General features: G+C 45.0%; 1 protein-coding gene across 3 annotated transcripts in view; it reads left to right on the plus strand.

Annotated features, from left to right (window-relative positions):
• PHACTR3 (phosphatase and actin regulator 3) overlaps positions 1-19,111 on the plus strand; it is a 257,734-nt gene that overhangs the window by 103,313 nt on the left and 135,310 nt on the right. For all 3 annotated transcript variants that reach the window (XM_056843978.1, XM_056843977.1, XM_056843976.1), the window contains exon 2: positions 14,662-14,823. In XM_056843978.1, the coding sequence (XP_056699956.1) occupies positions 14,662-14,823 (162 nt within the window). The remainder of the gene's footprint in view (positions 1-14,661; positions 14,824-19,111) is intronic.

The raw sequence follows: 19,111 nt of genomic DNA on the forward strand, positions 1-19,111 counted from the left end.
TTAAAATGGGGTATAAATTAGGGGCATCTTTTGTGTGTGTTTGTGTGTGTGATCTATGGTTTTATTTTGTTTTATATAGTGGTGTTTTAATTGTAACTTGTAAGCCATCTTGTACCAATAGGAAAAGCAAGATATAAATATTCAAATAAATGAATAAAATAAAAATAGAGGAGGGGGAACTCCTTCATGGTGGGACAGGATGAAAATGTACTAGATAAATAAATGACAAGTGTTGAGGATGTAAATACCAACTCCTCTCTGTAGGAATGCTGGACTGGTTGCTGGGAAAATGTAAGAAATGTGTCTGTCAAGCTGGAATGAGTTTGTTCCTGAAAATTCTCTCCATCTGCCTCTTGTGAATTTTGATACTGGATATTCACTTGGATATTTTTAGAACATTTGGTTTCCTTATTTGACATCCTGAGATATTTTATTTGATCTTTGGCTTTTCTTCTTCTTCATTTCAGTGTTTCATAAGTGGGATTTTTAAATTAGTTAAATTGTAGAACTCCCTGCCTTAGGATGTGGTGATGGCTGCCAGCTTGGAGGGCTTTAAGAGGGGAGTGGACATATTCATGGAGGAGAGGGGTATTCGTGGCTATTAGTTAGAATGGATGCTAGTCATGCTGCATACCTATTCTCTCTAGTATCAGAGGAGCATGCCTATTATTTTGGGTGCACTGGAACACAGGCAGGATGGTGCTGCTGCAGTCGTCTTGTTTGTGGCTTCCTGGAGGTACCTGGTTGGCCACTGTGTGAACAGACTGCTGGACTTGATGGACCTTGGTCTGATCCAGCAGGGCCTTTTTTATGTTCTTATGGGATTATTTGATCCTTGGCATGAGCTAATAATGTAGTTTTTGATAGATGTGATGTAACGGTATATATTTGAAGGCTGGCCATTCTGCCATTTCATATTTAATGGCTGAGGGTATTAAAATCAGTCAAGATTTTCCAATGTGTCAGAAGCAATCAGATTACACATTTTGTTGGGAAAATGTCACACTTAAATGCAGATTTCAAATTTGCATTCCAACTAGGGTTGTCAGGTCCCTCTTCGCCACCGATGGGAGATTTTGGGGTGGACCCTGAGGAGGGTGGAATTTGGGGAGGGGAGGGGAGGGACTTCAATGCCATAGACTTCAATTGCCAAAGTGGCCATATTTCTCCAGGTGATCTGATCTCTATTGGCTGGCGATCAGTTGAATTAGCAGGAAATCTCCTGCTACTACCTGGCAGTGGGCAACCCTAATTCCAACTCTAAATGTTGGAATATGCCCCCCCCTTTTTAAAGCAAATTTGAGTATTTTTTGAATATTTATTTTGGTTGCTTACTTGCTGTGCTTTCCTGAGGTGTTTGGCAGCTGCTTTTGACAACTGAATTGTGGTCTAGATGTACTCTGGTTTGATCCAGCTACAGGGTTGCCAGGTCCCTCTTCACCACTGGCGGGAAGTTTTGGGGGCAAAGCCCCAGGAGGGCAGGGTTTAGGGAGGTGAGGGATTTCAATGCCATACCGTCCAATTGCCAAAGAAGCCATTTTCTCCAGAGAACTGATCTCTATCGGCTGGAGATCAGTTGTAATAGCAGGAGATCTCCAGCTACCACCTGGAGGTTGGCAACCCTATCCAGCCAGCAAGTTCTGATGTCCCTATCGCTAATGTTCTGAACTCAGTCAAAACTTAGAGCTCAGGGATATTACAGCTCCATTAGTGAAATGATTTTGTGAGCTGATTTAAACCTGTTCATCATGCCAAGCTCGGGAACAGAAACCCATGAACTATATCATGAGGGATGACAGCTCGGCTCTTGCTCTGCATCCTTGGGGACCTCACGGATATTGTTTCCCCCCACCCCCAGTTTTGGCTGTGGTTATTCACTATGGCCTGAAGAACAATTTTAAAGATTTAGTTGTAATTGCTTTTTGAGGGTAAGAAAATATTAATTAGGATTATTAAAAAGTACTTGCCTTCGAATATTTGCTGAATATTTGGCAGATTCTGTAACATGCAGTCTTTGCTCTGTTCCATACATTCAAAATTCCTCTATGCCTCACTGATGCCTGGTAGAGGGGAAAAAGGATCCCACACTGGATATGCTCCACAGACACACTTCTTCTTAGGGTTGCCAACCTTAGCTACCACATCACACTGCTGACTCATGTTCAGTGTTTGGTCTACTAAGACCCCAAGATCCTTTTCGCACACACTACTGCTCAGACAAGTCTCCCCCATCCTATAATTATGCATTTGATTTTTCCTGCCTAAATGCAGAACTTTGCATTTATCTTTGTTGAAATGCATTTTATTAATTTTAGCCCAATTCTCCAGCCTGTCAAGATCATCCTGTATCCTGGCTCTGTCTTCTACCGTATTTGTTACCCCTCCCAATTTAGTATCATCTGCAAATTTAATAAGCATCCCCTCTATTCCTTCATCCAAATAATTTATAAAGAAGTTGAACAACACAGGGCCCAGGACAGACCCTGAGGCACTCCACTAGTCACTCCTCTCCAAGTGGAAGAAGAACCATTAACAAGTACTCTTTGGGTGCAATCTGTCAACCAGTTACAGATCCACCTAACAGTAATAGGATCTAAACCTAATTTTCCCAATTTGTCAACAAGAATATTATGGGGAACCTTATCAAAAGCCTTACTGAAATCTAGATAAACTATGTCTACAGCATTCCCCTGATCCAGCAAGGTAGTAACTTTCTCAAAAAAGGAGATAAGGTTAGTCTGACATGGCTTGTTCTTGAGAAACCCAGGCTGGCTCTTAGTGATCAGATCCAGCCTTTCTAAATGCTCAAGGACAGACTGTTTGATGATTTGTTTGAAAACTTTCCCTGGTATAGAAGACAAGCTGATGGGTCGATAGTTACCCAGATCCTCCTTTTTCCCCTTCTTGAAGATGGGGATAACATTTGCCCACCTCCAATCTTCTGGCACCTCACCTGTTTTCCAAGAATTCTCAAAAATAATGGACAGAGGATTAGAAATTACACCTGCAAGTTCTTTGAGTACCCTTGGATGCAGTTCATCTGGCCTAGAGGATTTTGTTTCATCTAAAGAAACTAGGTGTTTGTGCAGTACCCCAATGCCAATACTAGGCAGCAAATCCCTTCCCTCATCATGTGTTCTGTTTATGCCATGTTGAGCACCATTTCCCTCGCAAGAGAAGACTGAGGAAAAGTAGGAATTGAGCAGTTTTGCCCTCTCTTCATTTCCTGTTACAATTTCTCTTTCCGGTCCCTGCAATGGGCTTATCTTGTCCTTGTTCTTATTGTACATAGGAAAATAACCCTTTTTTGTTGTGTTTAGCATCTCTCGCTAGCCTAAGCTCATACTGAGCTTTAGCTTTCCTAACAAGCTCCCTACAAGCACTAGTTATTTTTTTATATTCATCTTTCATTATAAGCCCCCCTTCCCCAAACCCCCCCTCCTCAGGCTCCACCCCCAAAATATCCAGGTATTTCCCATCCCAGAGATGGCAACCCTAGCAATAAGTCGTATTCTGGGGCACATTGGCCCTTTCATTTAGTGTGAGAGCTAGTCAAGTGTAGTGGTTAGCTTTGCCACTAGGATCTAAGAGACGCAGGTTCGAGTCCCCGCTCTGCCATGGAAGCTGGGTGGCCTTGGGTCATTCATACTCTCTCAGCCTGATCTGCCTCATAGGATTCTTGTGAAAATGGAGGAGAGAAAAATGACGTAGGATGCTTCAGGTACCCAGTGGGGAGCATGGTGAGGTGTAGATAAAGTAAATAAAAATATTGGGGATTAAAAAAAAAACATCTTCTGAACCATGCTGAGTCTTAGCTGTGAATGATTTGCCTGGCCCCAAGAAATACCTGGCCATCTTCACCTCTGATACAGATTGATATTCTCAGCAATGAGTGTCAGGAAGTCTATGTCTGAGGCAGAAGAGTAAATACTCAAATGTAGAGCGATGCCCAGGCTGGAGGGGGGGGGGGATTTGGGCCATCTGGCAAAAACTCGGAATTCTTCAGCACAGTCGAATAGCCACATAATGACACAGGAGCCGGAATGTTGCTTCTTTTTAATTGAACATAAAAATAAGTCTGGGCCATATGTCTGGCAGACAAGGGCTCCTGCTGGCCAAAATGACGGGGACAACACGGAGCAGATGGCTTTCCAGGAGATGCATTTGTTTCCCTTTCTGGGGAGGGGTGGGGAAGCAGACGCTAAAATGATTTTGGCCACAGGCCCTTTCCCGGCTCCCTCTCTAGCACAGCGCTCCATAGTCATTGTATCCTTTAATTTGTGGCTTCCTCTCCTTTCTCACGTGGTGTGGTTGCCCTCGTTGGGCTGCCTACTTCTCTTTCGCATGGCGTCTTGCAGAGACAGCCAGTGTGGCGCAGTCGTGAGAGAGTTGGGCGACGATCTGGGAGACCCAGGTTCGAATCCCCACTCTGCCGTGGAAACTGGCTGGGTCGACACTGGGCCAGTTGCACTCTCAGATGAGCCTTCCTCACAGGATTGTTGTCATGAGGATAACAGGGAGGAGAGGATTACGAAGTAAGGCACTTTGGGTCCACATTGGGGAGAAGGGTTGCCAGGGCCTTCTTCGCCACCAGTGGGAGGTTTTTGGGGTGGAGCCTGAGGAAGGCGGGGTTTAGAGAGGGGAGGGACTTCAATGCCATAGAGTCCAATTGCCACAGTGGCCATTTTCTCCAGGGGAACTGATCTCTGTCGCCTGGAGATCAGTTGTAATAGCGAGAGATATCCTGCCACCGCCTGGAGGTTGTTCAAACTGTAACTATAACCTTCTGTTGGAAGGTTGGGTTCTGTTCAATTGCTTATAAAATATTGTATGGATAGTTTCTATACATTACTGTCATGTTTGATAGAAATTTGTGGTGAACATAGTATATAATATTACAATAGCCTAGTGTTGTATTTTTTGGTTATACTACCTGGAGGTTGGCAACCCTATTGGGGAGGCATATGGAAGTACAAATAAATATATTCTGTCAAACCCTGACTTAAAGACCACCACTTCTTTGGAGATTTTGGCTTAACCCTCTTTGTCCTGCCCCGCATCTGAAATAAAGCCTGAGGATCTGTAACTGCAGTTGTTCCAGTAGTAGCTCCATGACGGGGGCCATCAGAGGCCAGGACTGATGCCTGTTGGCTGGAGATCAGAAGTTGACAACCCTATTGGAGAGCCAGCCCTGATTTGCTTATATGGGGTGGTGGAGAGCACCATCAAGTCCCAGCCGACTGGTGGCAACCCCATAGGGTTTTCAAGGCAGGAATCATACATACATACATACATACATACATACATACATACATACTAGGATTGCCAACCTCCAGGTACTAGCTGGAGATTTCCTGCTATTACAACCAATCTCCAGCCGATAGAGATCAGTTCCCCTGGAGAAAATGGCCGCTTTGGCAATTGGACTCTATGACATTGAAGTCTCTCCCCTCCCTACACCCCGCCCTCCTCAGGCTCCGCCCCATATTTATGTGCAGCCACTAATGGACAGAGTGATTCCCATGTCAGCTTCTTTGTGTTGCAGGGGAGAGATAGTAGCAAGCTCACTCTCATGCCCCACCATATGTATAACCAGGCAATGTGTGAACCACTGTCATCCTTCATAATAACTGCCATAATTGAACAAACTTCCAGAGTTTCCCATTTCCTTCTCGGCCATCCAGCAATGACGACAATGTCCTGTCTTTGATTCTCACACCGGCATTATGGCTTTAAAAAAAATAAAATAACGACCCAACGATGACATCACATGGCACATTAGGAGAAAACCCTAAAATGTGTTACTGTGGCTTGACAGTTGATCTAAAGACGTGAAAGCTTCCTGATTAATGTGTTCTCACCTTGGCTCAGATCTTGGTAATGCCATTAAAGTGATATGTCAGCTCTGTAGAGGCGAGATGGAAACAAGGGTATGAACAGCACATTTCTTTTGTATGCCTTCTGGGAGAAAGATGGGGGTACTTCTCACTTTCCCTCCCCCCTTTTTTCTTCAAGGAGTGCAATCTGTTCCATTCCCTTGCTAACTGGAAATAGAATCTGGGCTGAAATCGAGATTATCTCAATAAAATAGAATAGGTTTCTGGGATGGAAGGTGACCTCTCAGGTCTCCAAGGGTCCATGATTTTGTTTTCATCTGCTGTTTCAACTAGAGAGGCTTCTGAAATTCTTCTCAGCCAATTCTCCATGGATATAGAAGTTCCTTGATTCTGGAGATCAATGAATGCATAATGAAAGTCCTGTGAGGAAAGGTTGAAGGAACTGGGTGTATTTTAGTCTGGAGTAGAGAATAGGGAAGCACGGTCATACTCTCCAAATACCTGAAAGGGTTGCCACAACCCACATTTTCCTGTGCAGTCCTGTGAAACTTAACCCTTTGCCCTGAGGGAAATTAAGCATATGTATTAACCGGGGCCCTCATATGATCCAGATTCAAACCATGTGTCTAATTTTGTAATTTTATATTAGTACATATATACATAAGTGTACCAATATAGGACACACTTCTTACATCTGATGAAGTGGGCTGTGGTTCACAAAAACTCCATATGATGATAAATCTTACTTAACACACACACAAGTAACTCAGTAAGAAATCCATTTAAGTTTACCCTTGTACCTTTAGCTAGCACAAAAGCAGGGGAAAATTGATTATGTAGTGGTGGTGTTGGATGAGAAGTACTGGGATCATTAGAATTGATCTTGCTGAAATATTTTCTGAAAAGATTGTGTCATTTGCCATATAACATGAAGCTTAATGTCTTTCAGTAGCAAAGTAGAAAGCCAATATACCATGATAAAAAAACACATTAACCATTATTTACTACGCCGAAGATTGAACAAGTAACAAACAGATGTCTACAAGAATTACAAAATGTGACCAAATAGTAAATAGCCAAAACATTAACAACCATGTTCACAGTAGTTAGACAAAATATTTGCAGTAGGAGGTACAATCAGGATGTAATCCCATTTTGAAAATCTTCATCAGCCGAAGCTTAATTCTTGATATACTGTAATACATTATGGGCAAGTTAAGAAGAAGAGTTGGTTTTTATATGCTGATTTTCTCTACCTTTTAAGGAGAATCAAACCGGCTTACAATCTCCTTCCCTTCCTCTCCCTACAACAGACACCTTGTGAGGCGAGGCTGAGAGAGCTCTAAGAGAACTGTGACTAGCCCAAGGGCACCCAGTAGGCTTCATGTATAGGAGTGAAGAAACCAACCCAGTTCACCAGATTAGAGTCCACCACTCCCAACCACTACACCATGCTGGCTCCTAAAAATATGGAACGCTTCACGAATTTGCGTATCATCCTTGCGCAGGATCCATGCTTAGGGTTGTCAAGTGCCAGGTGGTGGCAAGCAAACCCCCGCCAATCCACCTGGCTGCAAGCTGACCAGGTGAGGGTTGGCGGGCAATCCGTGCAACCGGCGACACGTCACTTCTGGTTCACATCCGGAAGGGCTGCATTGCAAAGGGCTGGTTTCCACTCAAACTCCCAGTTTGAGTGTTAAAGGCCTGTTGCGATGCAGCACTTCCGGGTGTAAAATGCATCACAGGGGGCCGTTTTACACTCAATCTGGGGGTTTGAGTGGAAACTGGCCCTTTGCAATGCAGCACTTCCGGGAACACGCGACCCCCCACACCTCCACTCAAATACAAATACAAAAACCTTTAATGGCATAAATGCAGTATTTCTACTTAAAATTCCTAAAACAATAGGTAGCAAAAGCTAAAATATATCTACATCCAGTGCTGCATGTAAAGTGCAGGGTACCATTTAGTGCGGCATGCTTAGCAAGGTTACAAGGAATCTATCTACCGCCCAAGTTACATGCGGGTTGCCATTGTTCAGTAAATATCGTACAAGCCCTGCGTCAGTTTGAGCTCGGCTGTTGATTAAGAGGGGTACTATATATTTCTCTCTGGCCGATATATGGAGTTCGCAGTGCAGGAGGATGTGGACAGCTGATTCTGGTTGTTTTTTGGCACATGAACAAAGTCTCTCCTCATAGGGGATGTTTGTGTACCTGCCTCTTGTAACTGCAGACGGTAGGATGTTTAGACGTGCCAGCGTAAACTGTCATCTTAGAGGTGGGGACACACCTCCACTCTAAAAACCTCCCATCGAAGAAGAAGAGGGACCTGGTAAGCCTAGTCATGCTAGGGCTGCCAACCTCCAGGTACTAATGCAAAAGGAATCACCCGCGCTGTGAGGTTACAACAGGTAAAAACCAGCATGCTGCTCAATATACAATTGCAAAATAGTGTATTACAAAATGACAAGGCATAGAACAAACAACGATGACAAGAACAATGAGGTATAGAAAACAATCCTAGGGAATCTAGGAACAATAAACCCCACTTAATAATTGACGTCTACAAAGACCTCTAACATGGGTAGATTCAAAGTTCCACAGAGGTGGTATAGGAGAGAACGCTCCTTTGGTAAAGTGAAAGTTCGAAACAATAGCAGAGCCCCGGAGGGCGGTGGAAAGGAAGGATTCTCCAAAGCCGCAAAAACGAAGAGGTGGAAGGGAAACGTCTTCCGGAATTGTAACGCTTTTCGCAAATTACATTGCTTCTTCAGCTTAAGAAATATACATATCCATGTTCATTTTAGTCTCTCCATAAATAACATCTATTGAATGGTATTTTTTCTAATTTCGACAGTCGTCGTGTATAGCTCAAGCATCAGTGTGCTAAAAACATTTTAAACTTTTTACACAATATCATTTACTTATTTTTAAATGTTTTACTTATAAATATTATACATTTTTATGTTTTAAAGCTAAGCGTATTATTAAATACATATATTGAGTGCATCTTAAAAGAAAATTTTCTAATACAATTATCTTTCAACTAACAATTCATCTGCCAAATATACTAATATAATTAACTTCCTGAGGAGTATGCAAAGATGGCCTCTTACCTTCATTCAATATATGTTCCATTGATGGAATTTGTGACTACCAAATCTCCAGGTACTAGCTGGAGATCTCCTGCTATTACAGCTGATCTCCAGCCGATAGAGATCAGTTCACCTGGAGAAAATGGCTGCTTTGGCAATTGGGCTCTATGGCATTGAAGTCCCTCCCCTCCCCAAACCCCGCCCTCCTCAGGCTCTGCCCCCCAAAATCTCCCACTGGTGGCAAAGGGGGACTTGGCAACCCTATGCATAATGAACAACGTTTCTGGATGTGTCTACATCAACCTGTGATAAATCCGAATAGGCCCGACGTCCATGTTTAGTGAAACATCTTTTTTGAGACTTTTAAGAAACCATTTTGTTCCATTTCCCTCATTGAAAAGAATGGTTTTGCATCACTTCTCCTAATGAGTCTGTGCTTAAGCTGTCAGCGTTTAACTGTTTATCTTTGCCTTACAATTCCCCCTCGAAATGAAAAGTAAACGTGCTTTCTCTGTCCCCCCCACCCAACAGCCATTTGAAATGCTAGCATTTAACCAACCCTTCCAAAAATATTAATTCTTATTTTCTTATAAGTTCGACCTCCTCAGTTAAGACCTAAAATCATTAGTTCATTTACTTGTCTTTTTATGATAAAAGGAAATCGCTGGCGCTCGCAAAGGCAAATGATTACAAAGTTATTATTACAGGAGAAACAAATGGCTGGAGTGTGGGTGCAGCATCACTCATTCAAATTTTATGGGTTGTTGAAATAAAGATGCAAATTGCCTTATAATTCTCAGTCCTTCGTCGGAGCCGGTGACTGATGCCCGCGTCGCTCTCAGGAAGCAATCCGTCGGCGCCCACATAGATATCCCAAGAATGCCACCTAGCTCCGTTATTGATGGCTCTCTGCTTCTCACTTTCAAGAGACAGGCTGGAAGGTGTCTGTCGTGGGGCCCTCTCTATTACTTCCCCTAAAAAGGCCCCCACACTATTAATGAAATTGATGGTCACATGAAGACGTATGATTCGGCAGTCTACATGAGATCTTTTCAGAGGCAGATGTGACAAAGAATGGGGACGTTGGCATGATCAATCAAAAGTTGGCGAGGTTATCTGTAATCACACCGTCAGCTGTTGACCCTGGTTTGGGTCCAGTTCTAGTTTGAAATGAGACACAAAGGTCATTTATGCACGGTCGCTTTATCTTCCTTTATTCCCTGTTTCAGCCAGGATCAAATTTTTCAGTATGTACGTTGCCTCATTCCTTGGAAGCTCAACGCTGTTTCAATGCAAAATGAACCCGGCTTTTCCCATTCCTCTTCTGGCCCGAATTAAACCGTTCATCCTGGCTCATTCCGGAGTCACAGAGCGTGCATGCTCTGTTCTCAGGTTGAGCTTTGCCCAACCCTTTTCCAAACCCCTCTTCAAGGCAGAATGCAGATAGCCAAACAGGGGAAGCACAGAAGATTGGCTTCTCTCACAGCCAATCACGAAGCAGTGTGTAAAGAGGCAGGGCTTCAAGTGCTTCCAGCTACCTCGGAGCTCTTTCTGAGCAAAATAAAGGCTTTTTGAAAATGAGGCTTTGATTTCTCCCCCCCCCTTCTTTCCGGTTGCTCTGTTTTTTGTTCTTAAAATGCTTGTTATGCAGCAGTTGGGTCTGGGGGGAAGTAAATCTTCTCTCACAAGATAAGCCAATTACAGCGCAGAATTTAAATGGGTGGGACTTGATTTGAGCTTGGAAGACTGCTTTTCTGTATTCATGCCTCCATTAGCACACAGTTTCATCCCTGATCATTCCAGCCAATGCATACAGTTTTCCCCAACCCGGGTTACTTTGATCCTGGCTGAAACGGGGAATAAAGGAGGTTAAAGCGACCATGCATAAATGACCAAAGTTATTCCATCAAATGTGTTCTTGTTGTTCATGGTGCAATGAGGAATCGCTCATCCTGTTTGGTGTAGTGGTTAAGAGTTTTGGACTAGGATCTGGGAGACCCAGGTTCTAATCCCCACTCTGCCTTGGAAGCTTGCTGGGTGACCTTGGTCCGGTCACAGACACTCATTTTAACCTACTCCTGAGAGGCAGCATGACCTTGCAAGATCGCCTGCTTTTATAGCAGGGATGGGGAACCTCAGGCCCGGGGGCCGTATGCGGCCCCCAAGGACATTTTTGTGGCCCTCAGGAGCTCCGGGGCCCTGCCACGGAGGGGCGAGGCAGGGCAGCCCTCCCTGAGGTTGTTCCTGGGGCCACGACTTGCAGAGGCGCTGCGGCGCCCTTTGGACCTCCTCTCACCGACAGACAGCTGTTGGTCGGTGAGAGGAGGAGGAAGGACGCTTCCCCCAAGGCTGCCCCCTATAGCCGCAGCGTGCAGGAACGCCAGGGCACTCTGTAAGCCCCTCTCGCTGCCTGTCGGCTGTTGAGCAGCGAGGGGGGGAAGAGGCCCACGGCTCCCAGCGGCAGAGCATGCGCGCAGGAGCCGATCGGGCTTCGGGGGCCTTTTGTGGACTCGGGGGGGGGAGGGCATGGAGCCTGGGGCCAGGTTGTGTGGGGCCGGCAGGTGTGAGTGTGTGTGTGGGGAAAGGCTTTTCTCTCTCCCTCTCTTTCTGCCTCTTTCTTTGTCTCGGTCATTTTCTTTTTCCCCCTCTTTCTATTTCTTTCTCCCTCTCACCCTTTTCCTCTTTCTCTGTTTTCCTTCCTTCCTCCCTTCCTCCCTTGCTGATCGACCGTGTGCTGCGCCCCCCTGGCGCCTTGTTTGCTCGGGCCCACCGCTGGCTGCCCTCCCGCCTGGGGGGGAGGACCAGGGGAGCGGGGGCACCCTCCAGGCCTTCTCTGCGTGGCCTCCCCTGGGGTTGCCAACCTCCAAGTGGTGGCCGGAGACCTGGCAAATCCAGCCTCTCCCCCCCACACCGGGAGATCTACACCTGGTATGGCCCCGAATGATGTTATAAATGTGCAAATGGCCCTTGGCAGGAAAAAGGTTCCCCACCCCTGTTTTATAGCCTCACAGGAATCCAAGCATTTGATGAGGGCAGCCCCATATCTGATGACATTGGAGGTGAATAAATTTAGAAGAGCTTTTACATTAGCCAGGTGTGGAGCTTTGCCATTGGCTGTCGTAGAAGGCAGATATAGGAAAATCCCCTTCTCTGAAAGAACTTGCCCGTGTAATGGTGAAGAAATTGAGACCCGTGAGCATGCCTTACTGTATTGTCCTCTCCATCATGAGATAAGAGTCAAGACTATCCAGGAAATTTTAAAAAACAATATGGGTCTGTCTGATGAAATTCGTACTCAATGACTTTTGGAAAATAGTAACCCATTAATCTTGAGATGTGTGGCTGAACTTTGTGCCACTATATAAAAGGCACGGAAAGATGTAAGTCATAAATAGTAAATGCTATTAGATAAACTTTTAAAAGTTAGAATGTGGTCCATTTCAGAAATGGGATTTTGTTGGGATCGTGTCGATAATTTTTATCTATGGATTTGTTGAGCAATTAATATTGTTTTATGGTGATATGTATGTTATTTTGATTTGGTCAAATGACTGTAAATTAAAGATTGATTGAACCTACCCGGCAGGATTGTTGTGCGGATTAAATGGAGAAGAATTATGCTGTGAGCTACTGTGAGTTCCCACTGGGGTGAAAAGGGGGAAATAAATAAATATGTAGAATTTGCAGAGGTTGAATGCCTTAGGAAACCCAGAACGAGAGGGGAAGAAGTGTGTGTGTGTGTGGGGGGGGGGGGGAGTTCCACTTGCTGCAAGTTCTCAGAATCCACAGTCTATTTCAGGGGACCCCAACATGATGCCCGCTGACACCTTTTCTGGTGCCCACCAAGTGGGTGAAGCCAAGTAGGGCTTTTGCCCAGTAAGGCTTCTGACTATTGGAGATGCGATTGGCTGTGCAGCTTTTTAAACATGTTTGATGGTGGCAGCTACCACTACAGCACAAGGATCTGTGTTACTGAACTTAAGCTGTGGCAATCAATTTGTGGCTGGCTCCACCTCCTACAGCAGCCATTTTGTGGCAGCCATTTTGTTGCTGCCATGCCGTTTCACAATTCCAAATGGGCCCGCAGGCTCGGAAAGGTTGGAGAGTGGAGACCCCTGGTTTATTCTATAGCATTTTTTGTTTTTTGTTTTTAAGGTGTGTGTACGTTTAGACACAAATTCCAACTTTGTTTTGAAATGTTACTTTAGGCAAAATTCAGCCCAGGTCTTATAATTTTTTTTTTTGCACTTCATGGAGAATTTCTTCAGCAGCCTCAGACTCTCAAGAAGATATCCAGTGTAGCAAGAAAGCTGGTTCTAGACAAAATCTAGGGTTTCTAATGGATTGGGAAGAAAAGTATTTACAGAGAAAGTCTACAGCTAGGGATACGTCTGAAATTGTCCTTAGAATTTCACAGTTCTAGACCTGGTGGTGTTCCTGAACTGGATCTTATGCATCAGGAATTCTTCATCAATTTTCTGCTACCTTTAATTCCTTCAATTCATGTTCATTTTTATTTTTTTATTTATTACTTCTACCCCTTTTTTCTCCCCAATGGAGACCCAAATCTGGTAACGAGATTGTTCTCCTCTCATCCATTTTATCCTCACAGCAACAATCCTATGAGGTAAGCTAGGTGGAGAAAGAGTGACGGGCTTGAGGCAGAATGGGGATTTGAACCTGGTTCTCCCGTATGTCCCTCCCCCCACACATTACTGTGGATGTGTGAGATAGGGTTGCCAACTGCAAGGTAGTAGCAAGAGATATCCTGCTAATTCAACTGATCTCCAGCCGATAGACATCAGATCACCTGGAGAAAAATGGCCTTGGCAATTGAACTCTATGGCATTGAAGTCCCTTCCCTCCCCAAACCCCGCCCTTTTCAGGCTCCACCCCCAAAATCTCCCACCGGTTGAGAAGAGGGACCTGGGAACCCTAGTGTGAGATCTACAAAACACTGCAAATAAGTAATTGTGATGCTGATATCCATACAGTTATATGAAGATTCTTTTTGTACAAAGTGCCTATATGCAACAGTAAAACAGTACACAAAAAGAAGTATGGTGCAATCTATATGTACAATCACCACTAAAAATTCTCCTTAGTCTGCTAGTGGGAGGAGGAGGAGGAAGAGGAGGAGGAGGAAAAAGAAGAAGAGGAGGAGGAGGAGGAGGAGGAGTTTGTTTTTATATGCCAACTTTCTCTACCTTTTTTAAGGAGAATCAAACCAGCTTACAATCTCCTTCCCCACAATAGACACCTTGTGAGGTAGGTGAGGCTGAGAGAGTTCGGAGAGAACTGTGACTGGCCCAAGGTCACTCAGCAGGCTTCATGTGTGGAAACCATCCTGGTTCTCCATCTTAGAGTCCAGCACTCTTAACCACTACACCATGCTGGGAGCAGATGACAGATACAGAAAAGCATAACCACCAGCATTAATGTTTTCTGTGACTGCCAGGAAGACTCTCCCAATTCGGAATCCCTCCTAAGAATTGTTGCGATTCTCACTGACAATATTTTTGTGCTTCCTAGAAATTCCTCAGATGTTTAGCTTGTCTAGGAGTCTGGAAATTTCAGCTTAAACAAAATTTGGTGGCAACTCATTCTTTTGTCTTCTCGCCTTGTTTCCTGCAACATGAAGATCAAACCTTATTTTATTTCAGCCTCTTGGGTTGTTTTGTTCTTTCTTTAACCATGGGACTTGTTGGTTTTCCTTTTCCTTTTCAGAGGACATGGATCCATCCTCTGCAGTGCGGTCCGAATATCTGGTCTCAGGGATTCGAACGCCTCCCATCCGAAGGAACAGCAAGCTTGCAACGCTGGGCAGGATCTTCAAACCGTGGAAATGGAGGAAAAAGAAAAATGAGAAACTAAAGCAGACATCGGCAGGTCAGTGGGAGTAGACGGTTTCGATCAAAAAATCTCTTTGTAGGAGAATGGAGCACAATTTGCTTGTGAAAAGGGCCCATCACTGATTGTATTTAGTAAACCATGAGCTTTAAGCAGGGCTGCATGTGTTCTTCAATTTTATATAAGTGCAGGGAAAAGACAGAATGCGGTATGAGTTGCAAAATCCATCTTCCTGAGAAGCACAGTTTCATTCTTTAAAAAGGCAAGATTCTAGGCCTGGTGGTTGAACATATATACCTAAAAGCGTATAGGCAGTGCTTGATGAAATCTTAGCAGCCAGAGGTGTGTCTAGCTCAGGAGAAGGACTTCAGTGCCTTTTGTAGATTCCTTCCCTTCCCCAAGACTTGAATAAATTATGCAAAATAAGGAAAAATATGCAAATACATGCAGGTTGCACAAAGAAGTTTTTCTCTGTGCAGCATTTTTGTAAAATTAAGGCCCTAGTTATGCTAGAGGAGCCCCATTGCACAGAGTGGTAAGCTGCAGTACTGCAGTCCAAGCTCTGCTCACTACTTGAGTTTGATCCCAATGGAAGTCAGTTTCAGGTAGCTGGCTCAAGGTCGACTCAGCCTTCCATCCTTCTGAGGTTGGTAAAATGAGTACCCAGCTTGCTGGAGGTAAAGTGAAGACAACTGGGGAAGGCACTGGCAAGCCACCCCGTAAACAAAGCCTGCCTAGTAAACGCCGAGATGTGATGTCACCCTTTGGGTCAGTAATGACCTGGTGCTTGCACAGGGGACTACCATTACCTTTTTAGTTATGCTAACTCAGGGTAATTTTACAAACTGATTTTTAACAGGGGAATCTCACCGTGTGGTGGGTTTCTCCTAATTATTCTCCTATAATCCAATTTTTCCTCTTAGTTTTCCATGTGGTTTGAACAACCCGGTGGCATCTGGTTGAACAACCCTGTGGCATCTGGTTGCAAGGTGGCATCGAGTTCCAGGGACCAGTCTGTTCCTGGTTAGCTATATATGAAACTATGGCAGATCCTGGTTATTTCGATGCCCATTTACTAGCAAGCCTGTTCTCACGGCCAGTTCCTCCACAGGTATTCAGATTATGCTGAACACAGCCCCCCCCCCCAATATTTTCAGAACTCCCCAAAAATTCTTGTAGAAAATATATTAGTGTTATGGAATGCCCTGGTTTTTTGCAGAGGTGCAATCCAGACAAATGTTTGGCTATCATGATGGTTATCTTTGGCTATCTTTCCCTCCCTTGCTGTGCAGGCAGTCAAGAACAGGCAAATGACAGCCACACCTGGGTGTTCGATACCCCATGGCCCACAGCCGAAGCTAGTATGGTTGAGACATCTATTGTCTAGCTCTCTTTCTATTTGTGTAGCTGGTAAAACCTTTTGGTAACACCTACATCCCTATGCTAAGAGAAACCTGACCTACTGTTAAAGGCAGAGGAGTTTGTCCATCTAACAATCCAGGTTGCTGTAAATGCCTCATCCCTTGCTGGCAATGCTTTGTAGTTCTTGTGATAGCTATTTGCATTTGCTTAGCTCTGCGTTTTTTTAATGCTGAAAAATATCTCATATGAAAGTTTTCTTTACATCCTGGTTGTTGTTGTTGTTGTTTTTTAACCATGTAAGTCATCCAAAGTAGAGGAAGGGCAGACATCTAAATAAATAAGAATTACTTGTCAGGAACACCTTTTTAGTGCAGGAAAGGGGAGGTTTCATTCATAGAGGCAGAGCAGATCGGCTAAGTGTAAAGCCCCTCCTGAATATTTTTAAAGATGAAATTGCAAACAGCGGCACACCACCCTTTGTATATTAAGGGCATTTTCTGTGACATTTTTTGATAGACAGCCAGGGCGGTTAAGAGCGGCAAACTCTAATCTGGAGAACTGGGTTTGATTCCCCATTCCTCCATGTGAAGCCTGCTGGGTGACCTTGGGCCAGTCACAGTTCTCTCAGAACTCAGCCCATGCGGAGGCAGGCAATGGCAAACCACCTCTGAACCCCTTTTGCCTTGAAAACCCTAAGTGGTCACCATAAGTCAGCTGTGACTTGAGGGCGGTTTCCACCACCACCAATGTCCAGAATTGGCATCAGGGATCAGCAGGGCAGAGCACCCGCTAAAGCCTTTGGCCTGGCACAGGGCACACTACTGACCAGAGATGCTTCACCTCTCCATTTTCAGCTGGAAAGAGAGATCACCATGGGTGGGGGGTGGTGTCAGCTCAGGCATCTATCCCTAGCATCCCATAAACAGACACGCTCAGGCAGGTGAACCTAAGCAATGCTAATTTATTAGGAGCAAAAAGACAGATTTAAGAAGTTGACTGCCACTCACGCAGGAGAGGATGTTAATAGAGTCAATGCAGATGGGTTGCAGTATAAAAGCATTCAAGGCAAAAAAGCAATACAAAGTGAAACCACAGTGCCGTACTAAGAGAGAACAGTTCCCATAGAATCAAAGACATAATATGGAGGCAGGATAAACAGGATTCACAGCATGAGAACAAAACCTTGACCAGCAGCCAGAAGCTGACCTTGACAGGAAGCCAAGGCCTCTGGCCTGCAACTGCCAGACCCCTACTTCAGAAAAAGTAAAGGCCTGACAGGGGGGCAGGAAAGTCTGAGGGTCTCTGGGTCAATTTCCTATGTCATGCTGGGAGAGATGTCACGCTGTAGTGACCATTTCACATTTTTTTTGTACTCTTCCCAGCACTGATGGGGAGGACTGGTACACTGCCCAAGTGATCCAAACAGTACCAGATCTGCAGGCGGGGGCACAACGGTGTGTGATGGGCACAGCCTGTGCTTATTGTCATTGCCCAGACCCGTGCCACTGCCGCCTGAGTCCAAGGCGGGCTGCAAAATAGCTGCATCTGGAGCCCATTTCAGACCTGATAGGGTGGGACAGAGGGAGGGTAGTAGGGGTGGCAAAATGCCTGAGCCGGCCATGCCAACAGGGCATAAAGGAGCATGAAAATTATAGTCATTCTCCACTTCATGTTCCCAGGCAGGTGTGTGCGCACATGCAGCTCAGAGAGTCGCTTACCTGGGGGAGGGGGGAGGGCATCGTGCGCAGGGACCCTCCAGGATCCGGAGCTGGTGACGTTACCAACACTGCAATCGGCCTTTGTCAGCCCTTAAGTGAAGGGATTTGTGGGATTTGAATGTATGTCTAATACATAGGCTCAGCAAATTCTTTATGACAGTGGAAACATGCCATGTAGAACCAGTGAGTTGGCCCGAAATACAACGTCTAATTGCGTTCTAAAATACCAAGGAGAGGGCTTTGGGCTCCCACAGAGTTCCCCGAACGCTCTCCCTGCTCGTTTCCCCCTTTTCACAGAATGACGTCTGGTTTTCTTCCCAGTTACAGCTTGCCTCCTACCCCTAAAACACCCAGAGCGTAGAAATCCTTGCAAGCACCATGGGATTAATCAGGCATTTACGATGTGGCTTCTTGATAAGCTGTGAGCCGCCATGAGATTTCCCACCTCCGGTTTGTTCCTCCCTGACCTTCTCTGAGCAAAACTTGTTGCTCCCTCAAGTCTTACACCGTTTCTTTTTTGCTTCGTTTTGGAATTATGGATGTCATGCTGACATTATGGGGAAAGACCAGAGGGAGCCACTCCAGCCTGTGTATTTTAATCAAATGCTAATATTGTAGGGTTGTTGTTTTTTTCATTCCTTTCTGGAAGGAAAAGCCTTGGATCTGCTAAGGAGATGCCCAGGTCACTTATGCATGGGAGTTTTACCTGAGGTTTGTTGCTGGCTGGACCCACCCTTTCCAGTTGGGAGTCTATCCACCAGCAGTCTCCAAACTCAAATCAAGTCCTGCCCCTTTAAATGCTGCTTTGTAATTGGCTTATTTCACAGTGCTCACTGTGAGAGAACCCCCCCATGAAACCCCAATTACTGCATAAAAAAGCATTTTAAGAATTAAAAACAAAAAACGGAGCAATCTGAAAAGAGGTGGGGGAAGAAATCCAAGCCTCGGTTTTAAAAAACCTTTCTTCTGCTCAGAAAGAGCTTTGAGGAAGCAGGAAGCATTTGAATCCCCGCCTCTTTACACACTGCTTTGTGATTGGCTGTGAGAGAAAGCAAGCTTTTGTGTCCCATGCTTTGCCTTCTGCATGGAGATTTCAGCCAGGCTGAGCTCAGGGGAGAGGGAAGAGTCGGGTTAACAGAGGAATGGGAAGACCCGGACATTGCAAGGGCTGGCAGCAAGGTCAACTCTAATGGGTGGAAAAGCCATGCATAACTCCAAAGAACAACCAAGACAGACAGGGGTGACCG

This window comes from Euleptes europaea, chromosome 2, assembly GCF_029931775.1.
Source record: "Euleptes europaea isolate rEulEur1 chromosome 2, rEulEur1.hap1, whole genome shotgun sequence".
NCBI classification, from domain to species: domain Eukaryota; kingdom Metazoa; phylum Chordata; class Lepidosauria; order Squamata; family Sphaerodactylidae; genus Euleptes; species Euleptes europaea.